This window comes from Sturnus vulgaris, chromosome 3 (assembly GCF_052056855.1).
Source record: "Sturnus vulgaris isolate bStuVul1 chromosome 3, bStuVul1.hap1, whole genome shotgun sequence".
Lineage (NCBI taxonomy): Eukaryota > Metazoa > Chordata > Aves > Passeriformes > Sturnidae > Sturnus > Sturnus vulgaris.
The window spans coordinates 32,997,630-33,021,404 of record NC_142245.1 but is presented as its reverse complement, the minus strand read 5'-3'; the positions used below and the strand labels follow the sequence as shown (position 1 = coordinate 33,021,404).

Below are 23,775 nucleotides of genomic sequence, written 5' to 3'. Positions count from 1 at the left end.
ACTACGGTGCTCAATCTACTCCACAATCATACTGTTTATTCCAGAAATTACTCAAGTGGCCTTTACAGGAGTTGAGAAACTTCTTGAAGAGTCTGAAGTTCCCTAGTATTGTGAAATCTGTTTTTTTTATTATTTTTCCTAATAGGATGCAGCACAGATGCCAAGCAATCTGAGGAGCAATCTGCATCTGCAAGTGAAGAACTTTATCCTTTCTGTAGGGAGCCCAGTTATTTTGAAATCCCTACTAAAGAATGCCAACAAGCTTCACAGGTAGCAGAGAGCACTATTCATGAAATTCCCACAAAAGACACCCAAAGCTCCCATGCAGCAGCTTCAGGGCACGCTTCCTTTACCATTGAATTTGATGACAACACTCCAGGAAAAGTAAAGATCAAAGATCATGTGACAAAATTCACATCGGAGCAGCGTCACAAGTCGAAGAAGCCTTCTTCTTCCAGTGGGCAGGACCTGCCAGGGCTTCAGACAGTGATGATGGCTGCAGAGAGCAAAGTAGCAGATTGGCTGGCACAGAACAATCCTCCAAGAATGATATGGGAACCAACGGAGGAGGATTCCAAAAGTATCAAGAGTGACGTTCCAGTGTACTTGAAGAGGCTGAAAGGTAAAGTGAATAATTCCAGCTATGCTTAATTCTGAAAGCAGCAATTCCTCACCAGCATGCAGTCAGAGGATCCCTGAGTCCTTGCTGAGTTCAGATGAAATCACAGATACTCCACACCTGTGCAAGGATTTGGGCTGGGAAATTTTATTGCTGAATTAAGTCTTACAAAGAGCATAAGAAACCAAATGCTGAATCATGTTGCAATCAATATGCTAATTGGAAATGTTCTAGTGTGGCTGAAAACATCAGGTATTTAAACACTGATCTTGAAAATGAAAAGGAAAAAACCCAAACCTTAGTTAAATTTTATTTATCTTACTTTTTCTCATTAATTACTTTAAAAACATGAATTGCTTTTTGAATCAAAGCTCTGAAGTTCAATTTGTGCTTTTAGCAACTCTTTCAATAGTGTATCTTCTGTGGATATTTGCATGTTCTAAGAAAACCATGTATGGCAAAGAATACATCATATATTCATTCTGCTTGTATGGATCATGTTTGGTGGAGTCAAGTTTGAGTCAGGAATCAGAAATAATGGAAGAACTTCAGTTTTTATACTCAGCTTGAGGAATATTGTATTCATATGAATGCTGCTTTTGAATGGAGTTCCAGATGATCATACATGCTCATTTATTGCAGACAGTGACATTTCAAAGGAAATTAAATAAAATATTGCACATGACAAGTGTACATTCTCTTGAGTATCACTTAACAGAATAGAGAAGCAGATAGTCTTGATGTTCAGATGAAGATTCCAGTCCCATTCAAATTTTCAGAATGAAAACTTCCGATGAACTTTTTCAAGTCTCTCTTATTTTCCATTTTTAATTTCAGCAGGTTAACCCTACAATTCTCATTTTCCTTGGCTCTGCAACGTTACCATGTCTAGTTCTTAAACCAGCTGGGACTGGGTACAACGTTCTTTGTCTTATTGATCAAAATTCTACTTTCAAAGGCTGACTCTTTCAAATTAAGCTAAAAATAAAATTCTGAAAACAGAATTAGATTAATGTGCTAGCATAAAAATAATAGTATGTTATTTCTTCCGGTGTAAATCACATTCTTTGGCCTTCATGTAAATGTGTTGTATTAATGAATGTTCTTTAACATACTAGCCATGACACTTGGATAAATAGAAGGGGCCTTGTTTATAAGCCTTTTCCTGGCAGAAACTCCTCAAAGTCTGATTAATTTTCATCTGAAAGAGGTGTAAGTTATGGGATGCATATGGCCATAATAAATATCTGAATTTTGTAATCTTCTATGGCCTGTTTGTATTCTCATTCATTAGCTGTATTTTTAGATAGTAAATATAGATAGGTGCTTTGAAAGTTTGATTTTTAAAAAAAACCTCAAAGCTTTTTTTTTCCTTCTCTGCTTTTTCTTATAATATTCTGTACTGAAGTCTCATTGCTAAAATTAGATTATGACTTCCATTGTGGTATTGACATTGCTTTATTATTATTTGGAAATATATGAATTATCACATAATTTTTGTAGGCACTATTCTAGCAAGTAGAAAACAGGAATGTAAGTTGGGATTTCAGTTGTGTTTTCAGTGGTATTAGTCTGATAAGTAAGATTAGCCAATATGCAATTACTATTTAACTGAATAGTTGCTGCCTATCCTAACTATTTAAATGAGAAAACCTTAAAAACCTAACCTCTTGTGAATCAAAAATACAGAAATTGTACATTATATACATCTACATATATATATGAGAGCAAAATTTTATCTAAAAGAGTTCAGAGGATAAAACTGTTCTTTCCCAGGTACTGGGCTAAGACTTAGCAACATTGACACTTTCCTTGTATGTGAGATTGCTCTGTGTTAAGTACACTTACTGTGTGTAAGTATCCAGCCTTCCGTACATTTTCAGGTATCGTTGCAAAGTACATTTGTAGGTGTATGTATGATTTATGAAATATGTAATCCTTATTCAGAGAGCTCAGAGTAGTTTGTGGAATGAATAAGTAATAACAACCATTTTACATGCACACATCAGATGCTGAGTGGAGTGAATTATGGAAAGACTTTTTTCTCTTCTTGGAAAGAGTAATAAAGAATTCAATCCAATTTTAAGTAGACATTGCTCATGATAAACTGTTGGAAATGTGGGAGGAATCCAGCAATATGAACTGTGGCTCTCTTTCCACTGTCGGAAGGACTTTATTAAGGTTTTCTTTCTCCTCTTAACCCTGCCTGGAATGTGTCAGTAGTCATTTGTTATCAACTAGCTCTGTAACAAAAGTGATATAATTCAAAAACATACTGTAATACAGCTGGTAAAATACTGGCTTTTGTATGTCACTGATAAGTATTCACAGATGAGAATACTGGGGAAAGGATACTTCAAATGCAGTGCTGTTACTGATCAGCTTCTAAAATGTTTCAGTGTTTGTCTTGTAGCAAGTTGATTGCATTTCCAGGAACTGAACCAAATTTGCAGAGCCGGGTACTGTAAGCTGTTGGAGTTTAAACAGAAATTCAGTTTGAAGTAATTTCCTTGCTGTTTTGCTGCTTGTCTTTTTTAATCTGTTATGTTGGGGTCTTCCTTTGTTTCACTGTGCTGTATATTATTTTGCTTTGCTTGTAGGGAATAAGCATGATGATGGCACACAAAGCGATTCAGAAAATATTGGTGCACACCGGCATTACAGTAAACGGGCAGCACTTGAAGAACACTTAAGGCATCATCATACAGAGCTGAAAAACTCACACCAGAAAGTCCATTCCACAGAAAAGCAGCAAGAGCAAGCTAGTTTGAGTCAGACTGCCTTTATGATTGAGTTTTTTGATGAAGACCATCCTCGCAAGAGACGTTCTTACTCTTTTTCTCAGAACGTCGGGGGTCTGTGCTCAGAATCTCCATCTCCAACATCTCACGCACGAGCGGAAAGAGTGAGACCTGCATCAGGAGAGAAAGTCCCTTCACCTGTGCAAGCCAGCTCATCACATCACAGAGCAGTACATGGTGTTCATGGCAAACTTCTAAAACAGAAATCAGAAGAACCCTCTGCTGCGTTACCTGCCTTACAAGCTGCATTGTTAAGGAGTTCGGGAAGCCTTGGCCATAGGCCTAATCAGAACCAGGAGATGGACAAAAAGTTGAAGAGCCAACATATTTCTGCTGCTACTGAAAAGGACAATGAGGATGACCAGAGTGACAAAGGTACTTACACTATTGAGCTGGAAAATCCCAATCCTGAAGAAATGGAAGCCCGCAAAATGATTGACAAGGTGAGAAACCTGAAATGCATTCTGATGTTACAGGTGTTATGGGATGTGTGAGAACTGTCTGCCACTTCAGTTCTTCTTATTAAAGCTGCTGCAATAATACAAGTTTTTAAACCAGTCTATAATGTTGCAATATGAAATGTCATAAGAGCAGCAGTAGGCATTTGGCTAAACATTATTCCTTGTTTCTTATTGCTGTTCTCTTAAAGTTTGGTAGTTTTAATCTGTTTTCAAAAGATTTCAGCGCTGTAAAAATACTTGGCACCAAAAATCATTTAACTGGTATTTTTATGAGGGTGGTTTATGTCCCTATGGAAATATTCACTTATTCTTGAAAGCCTATTGTTTCTCTGGTTTTCAGTATTATAAATTGGTTCCATCCAAATTAGCATTGGATATAGATTGTAATTGTTTTCTATACTTACTTAAAAAGTATATTTAGTAACAGTAACTTAAATTTCAGTATAAAAATTAAGTATAAATGTGCTTTCATTTTCCAGAAGTGTTTATATGATAGCAATGTAAATTTCCTAGTTTGCTTATTGCTAACAATAGAAATATAAATAGCAATATGAATTATATTTGCAGTTTAAAAACTGTGTTAAATAACTGCAAATTACTGTTCTTTGGATTTAACAGGAAAATATGGGCAGCAGAAGCTATGTTTAATCATTTCGCTTAACATGACTTGAAATGGATTTTTTTCTGGTTTTGTTGTGTTTTCCTAGATAATCTTATCATTGGATGCCTGCATCACATTCTAGGCTAGGGTTTTGCTAATTTAACAGGAAATTAATCACTTACTTGCTTTAGAATTATCTAAGGATTTATTTGCATGTCTAAAACTTTTCAGAGCTGAACAAATACATTAATACATTTAGAATTAATTTTGGCTAGTGTTGAAAACTTTTTTGCAAGACAAGCTAGCTTCAGTGGCTTGATTTTGTAAAAAAATTCTGAAGTAGAAGGCAAATGGGACATTTTATTATAGATGGTTTTCTTTCAAAAAGGTATTTATGGAGCATTTGGAGACAGGGATTAAAGTAAAGGGTGTCGCCTTCAATAAAATAATAAAGATAATAATTTCACCTCTTATGGATTCTAAAAAGGAAATTTTTTACTTCTTTGAATCAATCTTCAATGAAACAATTGGGAACTAAAAACATTCCAAACGAAGCAAGTAAATATTAAAGAACTATGAATTTCTGCATTTTATTCTTAAATTATAAATCTTCAACTAAATTGCATCAGAAAATTTGTAGGTCAAGTTTTAGCTAAATATAGTAGTTCAACAGGGCTTTTTTGGAAAACACACAAAGTAATACCCTTTGAAAATAGACAATTTATGTACTTGATAAAAATATTAATACTGTCTAATACTTATAATCATAGAACAAGCTGAGTTGGAAGGCACCCATTAGGATCGTTGAGTCAAACTCTTGGCCCTATGCAGGACATTGCAAGAATCACACCATGGGCCTGCGAGTGTTAATAGAATTTCAATTTTTTTGTGGCCTTCAGTACCCACTCAGATTATCTAAAGTCAGTTTTTTGTTTGAAACAAATCTCTCCTGTTACAGGAGGAACAGGAAGTGAATGGAAGCCTTAAGGATGATAGTGAAGTATTGCTTAATAATCCTAGTGTTATATAAAAGCTTTTGGGTATCATAAATTTCCCTTACTGCTAACTTTAAAGGTGTCACCGCTAGGTATTAAAGATTTACTATGAAGTAAAGCAGAGGTGTTTTTTCTTCTGTATCATTTCACTTAGTATCTGTGTTGAAATCTTATGAACACTGTATTTTACACCCAGTTCAAAGAGCCCTGCTATGCAATTCTTATTTGATTTGGTGATCTGAAGTAGTATGATGCTGTTTTTATGAAGTGCAGAAAACCAGCCAATGAAAAAAATCTAAACCAAATGGACGCCAAAATTTTGTCCTCCAGCTGAGCTGAGCTTTGCTTCCCTCCAATTTAAATTGCCAATGCTTTGGATAATCTTACTTCACCAAAGGGGGATAAGTGAGGTATAAGACAAGGACTTCTGTTAGCCTGTTGACTCCTGTGCTTCTTTACTGAGGAATTAAGAGAATTATTGGTGTACATCTTACCAATTATTTCAGTGTAACCACTCTTTCATTGCTGGCAAATCAGTCCTTTTTCTGAGTAGTTACTGTGCCTGCTCAATTGAGTCTCATGTAAGGGTGTCTCTTGGATCAAAAATTTAATTGAAATTCAAGAGTTTAATTTGCTAGGATTGGAATGGAAATGCACTACAAATAGCAAGGATCACTTTCTAAAACATTTGCACAAATAATGCATTCTTGTCGGTGGCAATTTACGTTAGAGTGGTGCTAAAATCTGAGTGTGGTTTACCTGAAGAATTTTCAGTGGAATAAAGTACCTCTGGGTTTGGGTATTTTTTCCCTTTTTTTGGAGGAAAGGATGAGAATGACCAAAATATCCAAAGATTGCTCCCAAGTGTGACTCATTCTTAGCCTTAGCCTTACTTCTCTTTTCTTTCAGAAGGAACATAAGAGCAAACCACAAATGCAAGAGTAGTATTAACTTGTAAAAAAATCAAAGTGGGATTATTAATGCTTCTTTGCATTAAGAATCCAAGAGAAACACGCAGGAAGGCAAAGTTAAAATTCTCAGGGAAAAAAAGGAAAACACCCATCTCTCTAATTCTAAGAAAAGAGGAGTAAAAATCTTAATGTTGAGCTATATAACTTCCTTCAAAAGTACTAGATTTGTTTAGTGTAGCCTTTTACTAAAGATTGTAGGAAATAGTTTCAAGAAGAATAGATGCTTGTGTGAAATGATTTTAAAAAGCCAGAAACTATGCTGTCCTGCTTATTCAGCATCTTTATTTCATTTAAATTGCTAAGGATCCAGTTCTTCCTCAGCCTCTAAGAAAAATGTATTGTCACTGTAGCAGAAAAGGAGTAGAATAGCAAATGACAGAACCTTTATTTCTCAAGCATTTTAAAGCATGACTTTTGAGAAGAGAATGTGAGAAAAATGCATTATCAGAAAGAAATAGGAAAACCTTTAGTAATTTTGGTTTTTAATTTTAATTTTAATGTTGATTTTTTTCCCTAACAGAGAGGGGTAATCACATATCTGCAGTCGTGACTGTCTTGGAGTAAATGTCTGCTACTTAACCTGAAATGAAGGTTTTCAAATAGATTTATGGCTTGTGTCTTATACAACTTTCAAATTTGATTTCAAATTCGTTTTTTTTTTTAAGATTTTATTTTGAGATGAAAAAATAGAGTACATATGCACATAGTTTTCAGTAGTAAAAGAGAAGATGCAAGTAGAAATATATGATTGTGTCTTAATGTTCTTTATGAATAGAGAATACTTGAAAAATAACACTAAACTTTGCTTCCTAAAAGTCCTTTCATTGGCCAGTGATATTTCTGCATCCAGGTGTTCAAATGTCACCTAAATTCATAGAGAAATATGAATTGGTTGGTAGGCTAAGGTTTAGAAAATAAATATATTAACAATGTGAGGAAAAAAAATAGATTATGGACATCTTTTTATACTTGTAGAGCTCTTTTTAGAATTGCCATTGAGAGCAATTTCATCAATTTCTTAAGAAAGCAAGCTACTCTTATATACCACAAAGCCCACCTTGAACATATGTGGCATAAAATATCCTCTGCTCAAATAGCATTGGAAAGACACATTATTCTAGCAGAATAATGGTCTTATTGTAGCTAACAGCTAAGTACAAAATAAAAAAAAATTCAGGATCTTGATTTAATTTAGAACATGTTTTCAGTTTAATTTTACCATATAAAATACATGAGTAAATGGGGCACAGTTGTAGGATTTGTTTTTCCTTTACATCCAGCCATTATGCTTTTTAGATGGGTTCAGTGCTTTCTTCTGCTAACACGTAGCAATTGCTTTTTTTTTATCTCTGAGTTGTAAATTTTCTATCCGTTTTATGTTTTTTAAATAAATCAAATTTATTAGAAGTTGTTCTCGGCAGTCATATCACATTAAAAATCTTCATAGGCCACAGAAAAGGTAAGTCTGTCAGTGGATGAAAGAATTCAAAATGATGCTTCTGCAGTTCATCTTCCTTTTTTGTAGATATAAAGACACCAAATTATCATGCTAATGACTTCCCTTTTTCAATAAAGCAAAGTACTGCCAGTAATAAATATTAATAAATGAACATGCAAATAATTGTTCATGTGTTTGGAATATTAAATACTTTGAGGCCATTGCAGTAAATGAAAAGCAGCTCAGTGGTTTTTTTGCAAGTTTTTGGGGGGTTTTCTTGAGGGCTCTTTTTCTCTGTTTTGTGTCGGGTTTTTTGTTGCCTTTCTTCTTCAGCTAGTTTCATTTTAAGGTATTTAAAAATGGAAATATTTTGTAGAACTTACTATAGCAGACATAAGCTCTTCTATGCATGTGTGGGAAGGGATGGAATAGAATTGAGTCTATATGAGTGTTTCAAGTCCCATCAGGCAGCCAGGAAATCTGGAATGTTATAGCAGTTCATATGCATATGGAAACATTTGGCTTAAAATTTTCTTTGGTCCCCAAATTTTTATTTAATTTATGCTATTTTCATTTAAATTTCCTAAAAGATAATTGATTTCTTTCATCAGCAAAGTAAATTTAGATCGCAAATTCAGCTGATTCATACTGATTCCCAAACAGAAGACTTGAAAAAATATATCAAAATCAAACCTCAATCCATCCTTCTGCCATCTACAGACTTACTATGACCATGTAATGATTTTGTTTTCAATGCAAACTCCATATTCTAGATGTTTTAAACTCTTTATTTATGTAGATAGGCATATAATAGTAATGGTCTCTTTTTAATGTGCAGTCCATCACCATGAATTTTATTTGATTATATACTATGCAATGAGTATACATAAAATCTTACTCTGTTGACACAATCTTGAGAGAGATTCTTCTTTCCTCCTTAAAATTTTGGAATAGTAATTATGGAGGGAAAACTGAATCAGTGTTCACTGTAGACAGCGCATTTTCCAGTTTTACTTTCTAGATCTTTCTGCTCATGATGATACTTAGTTGTTTGGTTTGCCTTTTTTTTTTTTTTGAGTATGGCTATGAATGGGAATCTATTCTGAAAGATGATTGCTATAAAATGGAATCTCCTTATTCTTTTTACTCTCAGGGTATATCTGCTCATACCACATTATAATATTGGCTAATGTGTTTTTGAAGGAGTGTTTACTTTTGAATGATTTATCATTGTTGATTCAAGTGTTCATGAAGTTTGAGTACCAGATCTTGTCTTCTCTGTTGCAAATGTTAAAAATTTATCAATAATCCTGCAGATTGTTACTGCTATGATTCCTCTGGTTATGGAGTTAACATACGTGTTATGGAACTGCTCTCAGCAATTTTTTCGGTATTATAAATGGAAAAATGACCTGGAAAGAATCAATGGGCAGGGAGTAAGTTGAGAGGGAAAAAAAAATCTCAGTATGTTTCAGGGACTGTTTAAGGAACTGAAGTAGATGTATCTATTTTCAGAAAATCACTTTCAAGTCTCCTGTCTTTTCACACTCTCTGGGTTTAATTGCTTTTACCACTGCTTCAGCAGTTTCTTTGAGAGAAATGCCTTGAGCCCCACAGAGTGTCTTGTTTGCAGAATGACTATTTTATGAGTACAATGCTGGAAAAGCAGTAGACCACTTGAAGCCTATCCAATCATCTGAGCTTATAAAATTTGTCAAGAGTTCAGAGGATGTTTATAATCTTTTCTTCTTATGAGGAAAGGAGTTTTACAGCCTCTAAACTTGTTGTTTCCTTTTTAATTTGGAATTCTAAAGAAAATGAATTCTTCACAGTAGCAAACAGGGACAAAATATGTATGCATGTAAATATATAACTGGTGTCTGGTAAGAGGAAGCTCTTAGACTTGGCACGTTGATCCTTTCCATTTGCTTATGTGGTTTTTTTTACACCAGAGCATCTTGCATCTGATTCTATAACTTCGATAGAGAGTTAAAATGACGTAAACAGCTTCTGTGAAAATCCATGGCTATTCATGAGATATGCCCTGCACAGAACACAGTCTGTTTGACTGGGATGCCTGGGATAACTGCCAAGAACAAGCAAAAAGTATTAAAATGAAACTCCTCCGAAGCAGCTTGGTTAAACACAGTTCATGCAGTAGCTAAACACAAAGTGAGCTGAGGCATTGTTGAAAAAAATGTTTGCCTTTTGTCTTTTCTCTATGATCAATAATTGAATTTTAAGGACCAATTTACAGTGTATTATGAATGCCTGAACTACCTTCTGTGGAAGAATTGCCAGGAGCTCAGTCTGAACATCAACTGCAGCGTTACTGAGATGATCTGCCGAGACCATCTGAAGCCTCTTCCATTTCCAGGCTCTCTGGAATCCTCTCTTGCCATCAATCAATCATCCTCTGAGTGTGGTTTATTTACAATTTCTTCTTAGTACACCCAAACTGTGCTCAAATCCTGAAATCCTGCTTGTATTTCCAGAATCATACTTCCCTTTTTTTATATATATTTGGTTTTTGCTGGTCTGACTCTCTCAGTTCACAGCTCAGTTTCTGAAATCTACTTTTGACTTCTGTGACAAACAAATATGCTCATCATCTTCCTTTCCCATGAAAGGTTATGAAACACAATTGCTGGCATAATTTACATCCCCATCACTTTACAATGGGAAATACCTTATTTCATTTTAAATCATTTGTTCCTTGTTTATTTTGCCATGATCCTTCTTTCATGCCCTGTACAGTGTAGCCTCTTGTTCCTTACCTTTGCTCTGCTTGTTTTTATTTTTTTTAACTGTTCATCTTTTGTCTTTCTTGTCATTGGGTTTTACTCTGTTTCTTTTATACAGATTGCCTACAATGAAATTAATAGCATTCAAATAATTTTAAAATATGGTTCTAGATTACATCCCTGTCTCTTGTCAAGATCTGAAAGAATAGAAAAAGAGTTATTGAAATAATTTTACTTTTCAAATACCATTATTAATGAATAGGAATTACAGCTAGAATTTGTAATATTTACTTGTTGGTTTTCTGTTAATTTTCTGTTAGTTGCTGTATATCCTTTTCATTAAGTAAGATTACTGGGGAAACTTTGTAAATGAAAATTTTTAATTTTTTTAAAATTTATTTTAAAATTAGATAGGATTCTTCAGATTTTCCTATTCTAGTATACATAATTTGCTGTAAAACTGGGTGAACATATCTATTAGAAGCCTCAAATTATACCTTTTATCCATTTATACCAGTAATGATTTGGACGAGGAACTATCTCTGTAGTCACTAAGTAGTGAATGATTATAGTATTGTAGAACTGCAGTGTGATATTCTTACACCATTAAACAGTTTAAAGATAAAGCAAGTATAAGTCCAGATATTATGAACTTTGAAAAGCATCTAGATGAAATACAACTGGAAAAAGTTTTTTTATTAGTCAAAAACTTTCAAGTTTATAAAAAGCACAAAACAAGAACATCAGGTGAGGGTTGTGGCAGTGGGAGAGGGGGTTAGCAAGTCGCTGTCTTCCTTCTTTCTCAGAAAAAATGGTTCCTGTTGCCATTATTTTTTATGATGAGTTTTTATTTTAATTTCTTAAAAGTATTGCACATACCAAGAAAGAAAATTTACTTCTGTGATTTAAAAGAATCATCTTGATAGTTAATTCTAAAGTCATTATCTTCGCCTCTTGTATCTGTGCTGCAAAAAATATTAATTCATCTGCTCTGGGGCAGGAGAAGGGAGAGTGAACAAGACCAATTCCTGCTCTCCAAAGCTAGCTTGTGTTAGAGCTGTGTTGCAGCTATGGTGATGGGCAGGTGAACTCTGAGTCATGAGCTGTTGCCACAGGGAAATGTATATGACCTGCCAAAAGGGAGTACTCTGCTTTCTTCAAAATTAGCCCTTGCCAGAGAGATCAAGGCATGGTCTCAGACTTGGTCATGTAACTCACACTGTCTCTGAAAATATGCCAGGACCCTTTGCAAGATTTGCATCTTGCTTTCTTTGTGTTAGATAGATTCTTTTTTTTTAATTCTTGGATTTGATTGGATAAAGAATTTTAACAATTAATGGTTAATATACATAAGGTTATATTCTCAGAATATTGGAAAAACTGTTGCTGCTATAATGTGATGAAATTTGTGAATATCCTCATTAAGCCAAAACCATTTTGCCATTAGTTATTGCATATTTTCCTTCTGTATTTTTTCAGGGCAAGTTTGCATTACAGCAAGTAACAAACTAGTGCTTTGAGACTTTCTATAGTTTTTGCCTGCTGTTTTGTCCCCTTGTTTTACTGTGTGAACTGCAGAATGCAAATGGATTATAGGGATCATAGGGATCTTTGGAGAACTTACTTCACTGCTTTGAAATTGAAAAGTATATGCCAGGAGCTCACCTTTTCCCTGCTGCTCTGAGATATTTGGGGCTTTCTCAAAACTTTGCACTAGGAGACATAAGATGCGAAGTTATTTTCTAAGATCACTCTTATTATATAGCAGTATATGTTATTATGGAAAGGATCAGGAAAGGAGATGCCTAGTCCAACCCCCTGCTCAAGGAAGCTTTAAGGTCAGCCAGGTTGCCTGGCACTTTATCCATTTGGGTCTTCATGCCCTACATGGGCAGAGACTAGGCAAGCTTGCTTGACTGTCCTCAGAATGAAAAAACTTTTCTTCATACTCTGTCTCATCTTACATGAGTTGTCCCTTATCCCCTTGCAGTGTAGCACTGTGAAGAGCCTGGCTGTCATCCCCATTGTACTTGGGAGGCTGCTGTTAGGCAACCCCAAAGCCTTCCCATCTCCCTGGTGATCAAATCCAGTTTCCCCAGACTCTCCCCACAGGTAAAATGCTCTAGTCTTGGCCATCTTGGTGGCCCCTGCTGAACTACTCAGTTAGACAGTGTCTCTCCTGTATCACCTGTTAATCCATTTGCTTAAGATGCCAGCTGGATTGAAGGTGAAACAAAATTACGTCATGAACATTTCATAGACAGATCTTAACTTTCTACTGCATGTCATCATTCCCATGCCACTTAAAATGTCCTGATTTGCCATGGAAATTGTTTTATGCTTCATAACAATAGTTATTTTTAGACACCATCACTACAATTTACACGATAGACCCTGCAAGAGCCCCATGCAATGGTGCAGGTTGGTGCGGTGTCTATAGATTTTTCTCTGCCCAGTCAACATTCAGAGTTTCTGTGAAAATTTTCATCCTGGTTTTTGTTCTGCAACTTCATGAAACTTGAAACAATCAGGATAGAACAATGTAATATTATCTCTTCTGATATCCCCACTGTATAGAGAGATGGATCATTAGGAGTGCTATTGCTTCAGTCTTAGTGACCATATTTCACAGGAAAAAAATAGGCAATATTCAAATTTGGTTTTGCAGTAATTTCAGTAATAGAAGAAGAACAAAATTTGCTTGAACATGAGTTCAGTACTAGAAAAGGTAAGACTGAAAGAAGTGTTTTTTCTGATACAAGTAAAGAAATTTGACATGGTAAATGAATGTGCTGTCAGATAAAATGAAGCCATTTACAGGCAGCAATTTGCCACTGTAGTCCCAATTAGATATGGAAGTGTGGAATTCATATTTTCCTTCTGGTGCTTATTGATAACAGCAGAATTTTGTTTCATTTAAAAAAACATGTAAAATTCTGTAATCAATGAAACTATGGTACACAAAGAAAAAAGTCTCTGCAGAATAGTGATATTCAAAGAAAGGTGTCAGTGGATGGTAACTGGTTTCTATCTTCAAAAATTGCTACAACTGTACAAATCAAAAGTATATCACGGAAGCAAAAATTTAGGTTTTAACACTCTACTCTTATAAAAAGAAAATAAATATTTTGTAAATACTGTTAAGCAATTTCTAATCTAGAGGCTCTCCATATGATTTATGTATAAATTGAAAATTCGGGGAGCACTGCCTGAATTTTAAGATGTCAGGAAAGCAGGCTATTCTCATGAGAGCAAAATACAAATCCAGTGCATTTGAGAAATTTTCATCAGGTCTAAATGTAGTAATGCTGTAGCAAGGTCTTCCTGTACAGTTAGAAGAGCATAAGGAGTTGAATGACAGGGTGCTTAACTATTATTTTTTCCTTTGTCTGCTTCTCCGAAGCTGACAGCGTTGTGGTTTGTGGCCATCTAGTGGTGAATCCATGCTGAAGACATTAACCTTGGTCAGAATTATAATAAACCAGTCCTCTAGATTTGATGTGCAAAACTGAATTACAGCACACTTCTAGAGAAAAAAGAATTCTGTACACCTTTTCCTAGACTGCACTAGTAGTGTTTGTTACAGGAGGATAACATCTGTGAAGATGACAAAACAGTTTTTGATGTTAACTGTTACTTTTTGGCAACCAGTTTTAATGTGTGTGGGAGGTTAATTTTATTTTGTAATTTTTTAATGTCTAAATCCCTAGGAGTAAAGTAATGAATCATAAATTTGAAAATTTTCTAAATTACATGTTTCTAAGATACAGATATTTTCTCAAATATCTTTGATTATACATCAATTCTGAAAGCAATTCATATTCCCTGTTTTCTATGACTCATGAGAAATTTGACAAAGAGTATGGGTATTCTCCTGCTAAAGTTCTTATTACTGAATTGCCTTGGTAATAATGTTTTTCTAGTATTTTTTTCTGAGCAATGTTTTTTAAATGTCATGGGAAAATTATTCTGGCATAATCAGAAGAGATTAATATAAGCATCATTAGGAAACAGAGTAGTAAAAGAGCTATGCCAAGTCACGTCTTGGATGAGATGAGTCTACAGGATTCATGAGACCTGGAGGACTTTCAACATCTGCCAAGTCTCTAACAGTTGAAAAACTGAAATTCTGTTTCTATTAGAGAAATAATTCAATAAGCATATTAATAGCAAATGCAAGAATTTGTATTTCTTATTACTATCAAATAATAGCAAAAGTCTGAACATTTGGTGGTTCTAGTTATTGGATTTTTCCCTTAATTGGTAAAATTAATATGCTTTTATCTTTTGCTCCTGTCATCAAAGTGTCATTTTTTTCATATCTGACCATTCCAACTAGCAGTTCTTTGAATTTTCACAATGTTGATGTAGAATTCCACTTTTTTTTTTTAATTGCTGTAGATTTTTCTTCTATTTAATTTGTAGATTGCACTAAGGTGACAGATAAGCATAATACAATAAAACCTATTTCTACTCACTATCCAGCATGCCACCATCCATCCATTAACATTGAACATTGTATCAGGATGGTATTGGGTTAATGAATGTAATGGTTTGTTTCATTTTCAGGTATTTGGAGTGGATGACAGCCAGGATTATAATAGGCCTGTTATCAACGAGAACCAGAAAGATTTAGTAAAAGATTGGGCTATAAATTCTGCTACAGTAGTGCTGGAAGAAAAAAGACCACTGAGTACAACTGGATTTCTTGACACAGAGGTAGAATTTAATTTTTGACGGTCTTCTTTTTTCTTCCACTATAAGAGAGCACTAAGAACTGACAGTAAGTGTTAAACAGGAAACAAAATCTTACCTGGAAAAGATTAACTCAGATCTATAAGTATTTCTTATAGAAATATTTCTCCTATTATTATTATTATTTCTTCTAGGCCTTTATTGCATTATCAAAGCTTCTCTGTCAGAGACAGACATAATTCATTGCAGAGGTGTTTTAAGGTTTGGCTGCCTTCCTGTGTGCACTGACACCAGTGTATTGGAAATGCAGCAGAAGTTTCCTTACAACAACATAAGTGTGCACAGTATATACTTCATGTAAATTCTTCAGCAAAACTGAGGGAAAGCTGGTTATGCTTTATAGCCCAAAGCAAGTAATGATATTAAAATTCAGAAATCAGATGTGTGCACTTAATGCATGATACAAAGTCATCTGGGAAAAAAAATAGTTGATAGTACTTTTCAGAATTTTTTTCTGAAGCCAGAGGACTTTAGGTTTTTACATTTGTGGTTTAAGTTCTCCAGTGAGGTGCCACTCATGACAAGTCATTTACATTAGTTGATTCAGACACAGTATAACTTAATCAGTTGGTGAAAGATTAAACAGAGGAAAATGCTTGGCTTTATATATGACTTAAGACTATGCACACAAGCTAGATATTGATCATATTTGATATTGAAATCTTGGGAGGCATTCTGCTATCATTGTGAAGGATAAACTAGCTTGAAATGTGTCTGCAACAGAACAGGATCACAATGGAATGGAATCAACTGGAGCAGTAATGAAGCACATAACATACCTACTTCCCATGGCAAACTGTTTCTGAAGTATGGTCCTTTCATTTAGCAAACTCTATAAATAAGCAATTTTTTGAGAAGATATCAAGAGCTTGAAGTATTACTTAGTGTGCCTGCCATGCAAATACCTTGATTTTGGTATCTACAAATCTGTTTCTCCTAGAGGTGTGTTTTCTCATGGTTGTATTTTAGCTACAGCGAAGCCTTGAGACACTTAAGCATGTCACTGTGTCTAGATTAGTACCTTTGACTAATTTCTCTAATGCTACAGCTTCAAGTGAAGTATTGCCACACAGCATAGGCATATCCTGTGGAAGGTTTTTCACCTTGCTGCTTTGCACAAATCTATAACCATATTCTTTCCTTTTTTTTTAATGCATTTTGCAGCACTCAGCTCGTTTGTGCCTTGTCAGTTTTCAAGAGTATTGATATTTTTCCACTTTTATAATTCCATAAGCAGAAGAAGAATATATGATTTATTTTAGGAATATAATTGGGCTTTTCATGTGTCAACTTTGCAAATAAAAGGTTTTGTTTTTAGATTACTGAGACAACTTCTGCAATCATATGGTGGGTATAAGAAACCTTCTGGAAATGGCATACTAAAACACACTTTGATTTAGGTGGAAATGACAAGAATTATGCTGTTTTATTACTATGACTGCTTTGCTGCATTAAAAGGTCTTTATATAGTGGGAGGGAGTAGGTTATTAGCATAATTTAAAATATTACAAGGCATGATGATAGGGGAAAAATGAAAATTATTCACTAAGTCAAGGAAAAAACTGACATAAGCAACGTGGATAGAGAAAAGATTAGTGTAAGAAGAGTTGAGGACAGATGAAGGTGAAAGAAAGCTTACTAGAGAAAGTTAAAAGTAGAAGTTGGTTGATAGATATGTAGAAGTAAAAGAGAAGCTAGTTCAGAAAATTAGAGGTGTCTTTTTTAGGGAAATAAAGGGAAAGCAATCATGAAGATTACTGAGAGAAGATTGTTACATTTAAAGTCTTATTACTAAAACTTGCACTCAGTAGGAGAGGGAGAGGCAAATGTGTTGGATCTGTAAAGTATGTGGGTCATGTTCTCATATTCAAACTTTTCTGCTTGTGGGTTTTGGAAGACTTACTGCATTACTGAGCTGCAGATCATAAGTTTATAAACCTTATTCAAGATCTTGGCTAAAAAGTCAGGTAATGTCAGGGTAGCTCAGTGTTCCAGTTTTGCATCCACTCAGACTGTGGGTGGGCCTTATTCCAGCTGTCCATCCCAGTTATTTCTGTACATGATTAGCAGAATGAGGTGAATCAGAACATGATTGCACAGAAAAAGCAAAGAATAAAAATCTAAGATATTTCTATTCAAAGAGATGGAAAAGATGGCCTGGGAAATGATAAAGATTTTCTAAGAAGAGTTTTGCAGAATCACAGAATAGTTAGGGTTGGAAGACACCTCAGGAGACCATGCAGTCCAACTCCCCTGCCATGGCAGGACAGGATCATCTAGAGTCACTTTGGGGGTTGAAAGCTTATTCTGAACCTAAATATCTTAGCTTTACAGGGCTTTTGAAGTATCATTAATAAAATGCTTGCAAATGCTTATCTTGTTAAAGAAGTCCTCAGCTTGGTAAAACAAACTTTGAATAATTTGGAGTAGTTTGTGGCATAAATAAAATAAAACTCAAAGTGAGTGTCTTGGCACAGTTGGACTGAGCCTGAATACACTGGTTCTTGCCTTTTCAATCATTACATATAGGCAATGAAAATCCTAAATCCACCTATGTAAAGTATTTAAATGTTTTTATTTTCTATATTATATGCTGCCACTTGCCAACCAAGGTAAGTGTCATTAAAGAAGAAAAATTAAGTAAATAGAGAACAAAGAGAATATTATTTTTGTTGTTATTATTATTTGTTCTTATCCTATGAGTTTGGTTAATAAAAATACTGCAGTCATTTGGGCTATAATCTATCCATCCAACTTCCATTTAGTTTTCAGTGGTCAGTTGTCTGTGCTAAATACGGTTCTTAAATAATGGTTTATCAACATTGTGTTTGATATGCTTTGGTTTTTGGTTGGTTTGGGGGTTTGTTTTGTTTTTTGTAAGACTAAAGCTCAATTAGAAACCTGGTTCTTCATCGGTGCTATTGACTACAATGTTCCTTTTGCTGTTTTGAATGCCTACTTTGTAATACTACTGACATTCTGAATATTGAATAATTTCATTCATGTAAATACTTGCTGTATTGCTTCTTAAAACTGGAGTATTTAGAGGCTGTATTTCCTTTTGCTTGTCCTCTCAAATTACTCTGTTTTCCTGTCCTGTAGAACAACTCATTTAGTATGATGTTTGATACTTATTTTTTGTTTGAGCTAGATGCTATAGTAAAATGTAGGCTGATGTATCACCAATATCACAGGGTTGTGGAAAAGCAAATAGGACCCTTGAATACCCAGGAAATGTATTATCAGCAGAAAAGGGCAGTGTTATTGCCATGGTGAAGCTTTCCATGTAAAATAGCACTAGAATTGTTACCATTCTTAGTTAAGAAGGGCTGATACAAGCCTAGAGGAAGTACAAAATCTACTCAGATTATTATGAGTATGGAGATTTACCTTACAAGAAGAGATCAGTGCTGTTCAGTTAGTCTGGCAAAGTAAGAGCTGAGATGGGTGCAATTGATGGGTTTTCATGTATAAAGGGAGTAACTGTAATAGAAGAGATAAAGAACTGTTTAAGATAGGTGTCAGTGTTGTTCCAGGAATAACTTGAAGACATTGGCTGTCAATAAATCATGTATGGAAATTTGTAAAAAGATCATCACCCCAGAGACATATGAAGAAGGTAGAGTGAGTAGGGAAGAAATGCTTTCAAGACAGAAATTTATGAAAAGATGAAACTATCTGATTCTTGCAACTTGAACTGACTGGAGTTATGTGTCTGAAAAGACATTTAATTATTTTATTGATTTTATTCAATTTGTTGAAATTTATTTTTTAAAAAACCCTATTACTCTGCTCTTAAATGCCAAGAACTAGAATGCTTTCAGATGTGATGTGTGTGTGCTGTGGATTTTTTTCAAATATGGAGCCTGAAGCCCTAAATCTTCAGGCTGAATAATAAGTCCACAGAAATCCATTGGTACATTTTCAAAAGATTTCTTATTCCTATTGACTTTATATGTGAGATAAGCATAAGAGAAAGCAGATTTTACATGAAGGTAAAAGGTTGGTATCTCATAGATAAATAAACCCAGCTTTTCTGAAATACAAGGAAATTGCTTTTGGTATTCAAGAGAAGATTTAGAGAATTGCTTACTTGAGAGCCTGTAAGATGCAAATTGATATGGATTATAGGAAGAACATTAGGATAACTGAACGTGACTTTTTAGATACGTGTTTTATAAACCTTACACCTTCTGGATGGGCTTAAACTTCTATGAAGAGAAACTGCCTATTTTTGTTATTTGTGCTTGTATGCACAGAGAGCTGGCAAAGCACACGTTCATTCACTGCTATGTAGAAACCATTTTTGGCAGTGTAATTACGTTCAGAGAAAAATAATTTATCATGTTGCTTTGCTGCAGTTAATCTGCAAAATCTTAGTGTGCTTCTCCATTGCAAAGTATAATTTAGATTTCTGACACATACCTGTGTCTGAAATGGGTTTGGTGGTACAGAAGGAACTAGTTGAAATTTTCTATTACAAAGATGATTAGGACATCTGTCGTGTTTGGATTTGGCTATAATTAGTTGTTTTATTAGATAGAAGTTCACTAGTACAGACAGGACAAGAAAGATAAGTGATAGGAAAGAAAAATGAGGATTTGGTAGTTGTCAGTGCATAAATGCTGTGTGTGTTTTGTAATATTCTTACTGATGCCTCACATTGTCTTCAGAAATGCCTATAAATAACAAAAACATTGCCTTCCTTCAAGTCCTGTTGTTGGATTTGAATTTTATAACCTTTTTATTCTAAAAACTTAATTCAAAATATGTAAATTTGTATAATAGTTCAAACAAATTACCTGCTGCATCTCTGATTTACTACATTCATGATATTCTGGAAGAGAATCATGATGTTGCACTCATTTGCATTAATCAGGAGAAATTCAAGATCATAAATTCAAGCTTTTCAAATGTCTGAGTAACTTTAAATTTGAAAGAAGTTTTCATATAATAGGTGACATTGTTCACCATTTTAGTTCTGCTAAGTAAATTTTATAGACTGTATAGTGTTGTTTCCTGGTCAAGGCAGAGAGTAGTCAAGGCATTAGACAAATATCAGTGTTTTGAGGAGAAATGTGAAGATTTGAAGATGCAGCAGGTTTTTTTGGAGTTGCAAGCAAGAGAGACTGTAAGATATTTGATAAGACAGCAACATTGCACTATGTTTAGAAATCAGGTTTGGGAAAAAAGACACTGTAGTAACACAAGAAGATGATTTAATTCTATGTTTTTCTTATGTTTTAAAATTTTTCAAGATTTTAAAAGGCTTGCCATCAAAGAACCACATTAATTTCCTTTCTGGTTTAGTGCAAAAAAGTTGTAAAATACTGATGACATTGACTTTGCTGTTACCCAGTAGGATGCTTAAAACTAATATTTGCTTCTTTTTTTGTTTAGGCCAAACAAATAATCTGAGCTTCCTTTCCTTTCCATCATAAGTTATCTTACTCTGTCAGTCCTTAAGGTATTCTTTCTGTTATGAAGTAAATACAATATTTCGACTGGACTAGAGGGTCTTCTAAACTAGTAAAATGTCACTTCCTTGTCTTCCTGAAGCATATTTTTAATTTTTTAACATACCTCCACACCCCATGTACTGGTGTTTAAAAGTTTACTGCAGTAGGAACTGTTGTTTATTTGGTACTTATTCAGCAGCTATATAGATTTTGTTTGTTATTTAGCATTCTAGAGCTGGAGACTCTAAAATGTATTGAGGTAAACTATTTTTTCCAACTTCCTCCAGGAAAATAATGTCTGACATATCTATTCAGGAAAATCCTGGAAAGATTGCTTGGTTTTTATCAAACTGTTATAATTTTTCTTCTGCTTTTTTATTTCTTTCTTAGGAAGGTTCTACTAATCCTGGAAGTAAACGTTGGGTATCACAGTGGGCCAGTTTGGCTGCTAATCACACACGTCATGACCAAGATGACATGAGATTGGAGTCCTCTGTGCCTGCTCCATTAGAAAATGGTATTAAAAACTGTTCTTGTTGTCACAATTTGTGCTGAAAAACCTGTGAAAGGGAGAAACTAATTATTATGTACTGCACTGATTAATCAGCTTTTTTACTCCTAAAGCCTCATTTTCACATGAAATTCTTCTGTTTCATTGAGCAGAAACAAGCTCAGCAATAATGGTGTCTGCATGGCAGTTGAGTGCCCATATTACATCGAATATTACTAAAACAGGAGAGTTCATAAACTGTTTAATATTAGAGAAACTTTCATTTAAATACAGTTTAGGTTGGTCTGCATAGTATGTTTCTTTCCTTATATCTTGCTTAGTCTAAATTGGACTTCAGTGTAATGATTATTAAACAATCCAACCTGAGAGACTTCAGCTGAAGCATAGCATCCTTCCTTATCTTGGAAATACAGAAGACCTTTTATATTTCTTGAAAAACCCAGAAACTTTCTCTTTAGCAATTAACAACCTTATCTCCCTTTCAGATTTTGAAATGGTTTATTCTTTAACATCTACAGTCTTGACTATAAACAAATCACATGCCTTACTTCTCTTCTGCTTTTATCTTCCTGCCAATTTCACTTTAGAGATTGTGATCATGTTTGGGAGAAGTTTTACAAAGAAGTTTTGCTTTTGATGTTGCATAATGCATATATCTGTACCAATGCATGAAAGAATTCTTACAAGTAACTGCTGCTTCAGTTGTAGCTTTTCCTCCTGTCCTAAGCATTGAACTTTTCCTGGGATACTAAAAGTCAAAGGAGATGCAAAGAGGAAAAATTAAATTAACTGATACACACATAATAATGGAAATCAAGAGCAAATTTTGCACTGTTTGAAAGGACTGGGTGTGTATGTACAGGACACTTAAAATCACTGCTATTGAGACTGATCCTTTGGGTGGTTAATTGGGAGCTTCAATGGTCTTTTGTTTTTTGTAGTGTTTTAAATGATCACTTTCAGATGAGGCACTACCTAGGATCTTCTTTGGAGAGTTAAAGGCTTTTTTTACCATTATAAAAACTAAAGAGATAAAGTGAAGGAACTACTTTGTAGTGCATAACTGTACTGCAAGAATTCTAAAATACTGAAAGGGAAATAAAGCATTCAAAGCACCAAAGCACTAAAGCACCAAAGGTGTAATAAAAATAAAATTTAGTATGGGCATCTAAAAACTAATTCACAAAACATGTCTTGTTGACTTAGATGACTGTATCTTCTTTAGAAATCTCAGTATTTAAACTTCACATAACACATATATAGCCTAATATGATGCTGAACAATTCCACGCCTCTTTTTTTTTTACTAAAGGCTGTTTGAAATTCATCAAGAAGCAACTTAAATGCTTATATAAAATATTTGATCTGGTAGGCATGTCTGAGAGAAGTCAATCTTCACAGATGGCAATCATACTGATTTTCATTAAACCTTCAATTTGTTTTGTAATTTTCAAGAAAAAAGCCAGTCCTGGAATTAAAAAAATCTTGCTTAGATTTTAGAGGTACTTACTGTTTCTCAAATCAGTGTCTTAACATAGATTATAGAAAATAAAGCTGTGAGTCCTTTTGCATTCTTCAACAAAGGTGTGATGCTGCAAAGAAAAGATAGATTGAAGAGCCTGGATAGAAAGCAGCAGGTATATATACAACGTGATTGTTGATGTTCAATTAATTGCTTAGAGGATTCTTGCAGAGAAAGAAACCCTATACTCCAGTTCTTACTCTTGGAGCAACCAATGTTGGTGGCAAGCCATGATAGGAAAGTCCCAACAGGATATGCAGAGCATTTGCTTATAGATCTCTCCTGGCAAAAAGGGAATTGATAGATGTGTGTTATTAAGTGTGTCACGTTATATTGCAAGAGCAGAGAAATGAATTGCAAAAAGAATTTTTTCTATCCAAATATTCAAAGTCAGAGCAATCCATAGAGCAGTTTATATCACCTTTGAGCAATAAAGGCTTGTTTCTAACAGCACAACTGCTATGTTTGTTAAATGGGCAAGGAGGGCACAGTCATCATCACTGTGGAAAAATAAAGTTTGGTTTCTTTAACAGTTACTCCTTGCAACAGTCCATGGGATGGCCATGCTTTTTTGCTGAAGCAGCATTCATTCTGTGCACGCTCAGAAGTCAATGAAAGTGCTTTAGCAGTAATACTGCATTCTTTAGATGCCTTGTACGTGTGTTCCATACAATTTGATGCTACGGTGTCTTGTTTGACATAAAACCATGATTTTTGCTTTCTCAGCCATAGTAAGTTCTTTGTTTGTGAGTGAGGCTTTTCAATGTTGCTGAGAAGTGTCTCCCAGCACTGCAGATTCTTGACTGAGTGAGGTGAGCCTCACTCCTACAGGAGAGGCTGTAGTCTGTCCATGAGACAGACCTCAAGCTGTGGAACAGACAAGTAGGGAGGAAAAAGGA

At 34.6% G+C, this 23,775-nt stretch overlaps 1 protein-coding gene across 9 annotated transcripts in view; it reads left to right on the top strand.

Annotated features, from left to right (window-relative positions):
• CEP170 (centrosomal protein 170) overlaps positions 1–23,775 on the top strand; it is a 92,858-nt gene that overhangs the window by 45,114 nt on the left and 23,969 nt on the right. For 8 of the 9 annotated variants that reach the window (XM_088161326.1, XM_088161330.1, XM_088161325.1 and 5 more), the window contains exons 8-11: positions 146–622; positions 3,220–3,863; positions 15,200–15,349; positions 21,235–21,361. In XM_088161326.1, coding sequence (XP_088017452.1) covers positions 146–622; positions 3,220–3,863; positions 15,200–15,349; positions 21,235–21,361 — 1,398 coding nt within the window. The remainder of the gene's footprint in view (positions 1–145; positions 623–3,219; positions 3,864–15,199; positions 15,350–21,234; positions 21,362–23,775) is intronic. The other variant, XM_088161327.1, reaches the window with a different exon arrangement.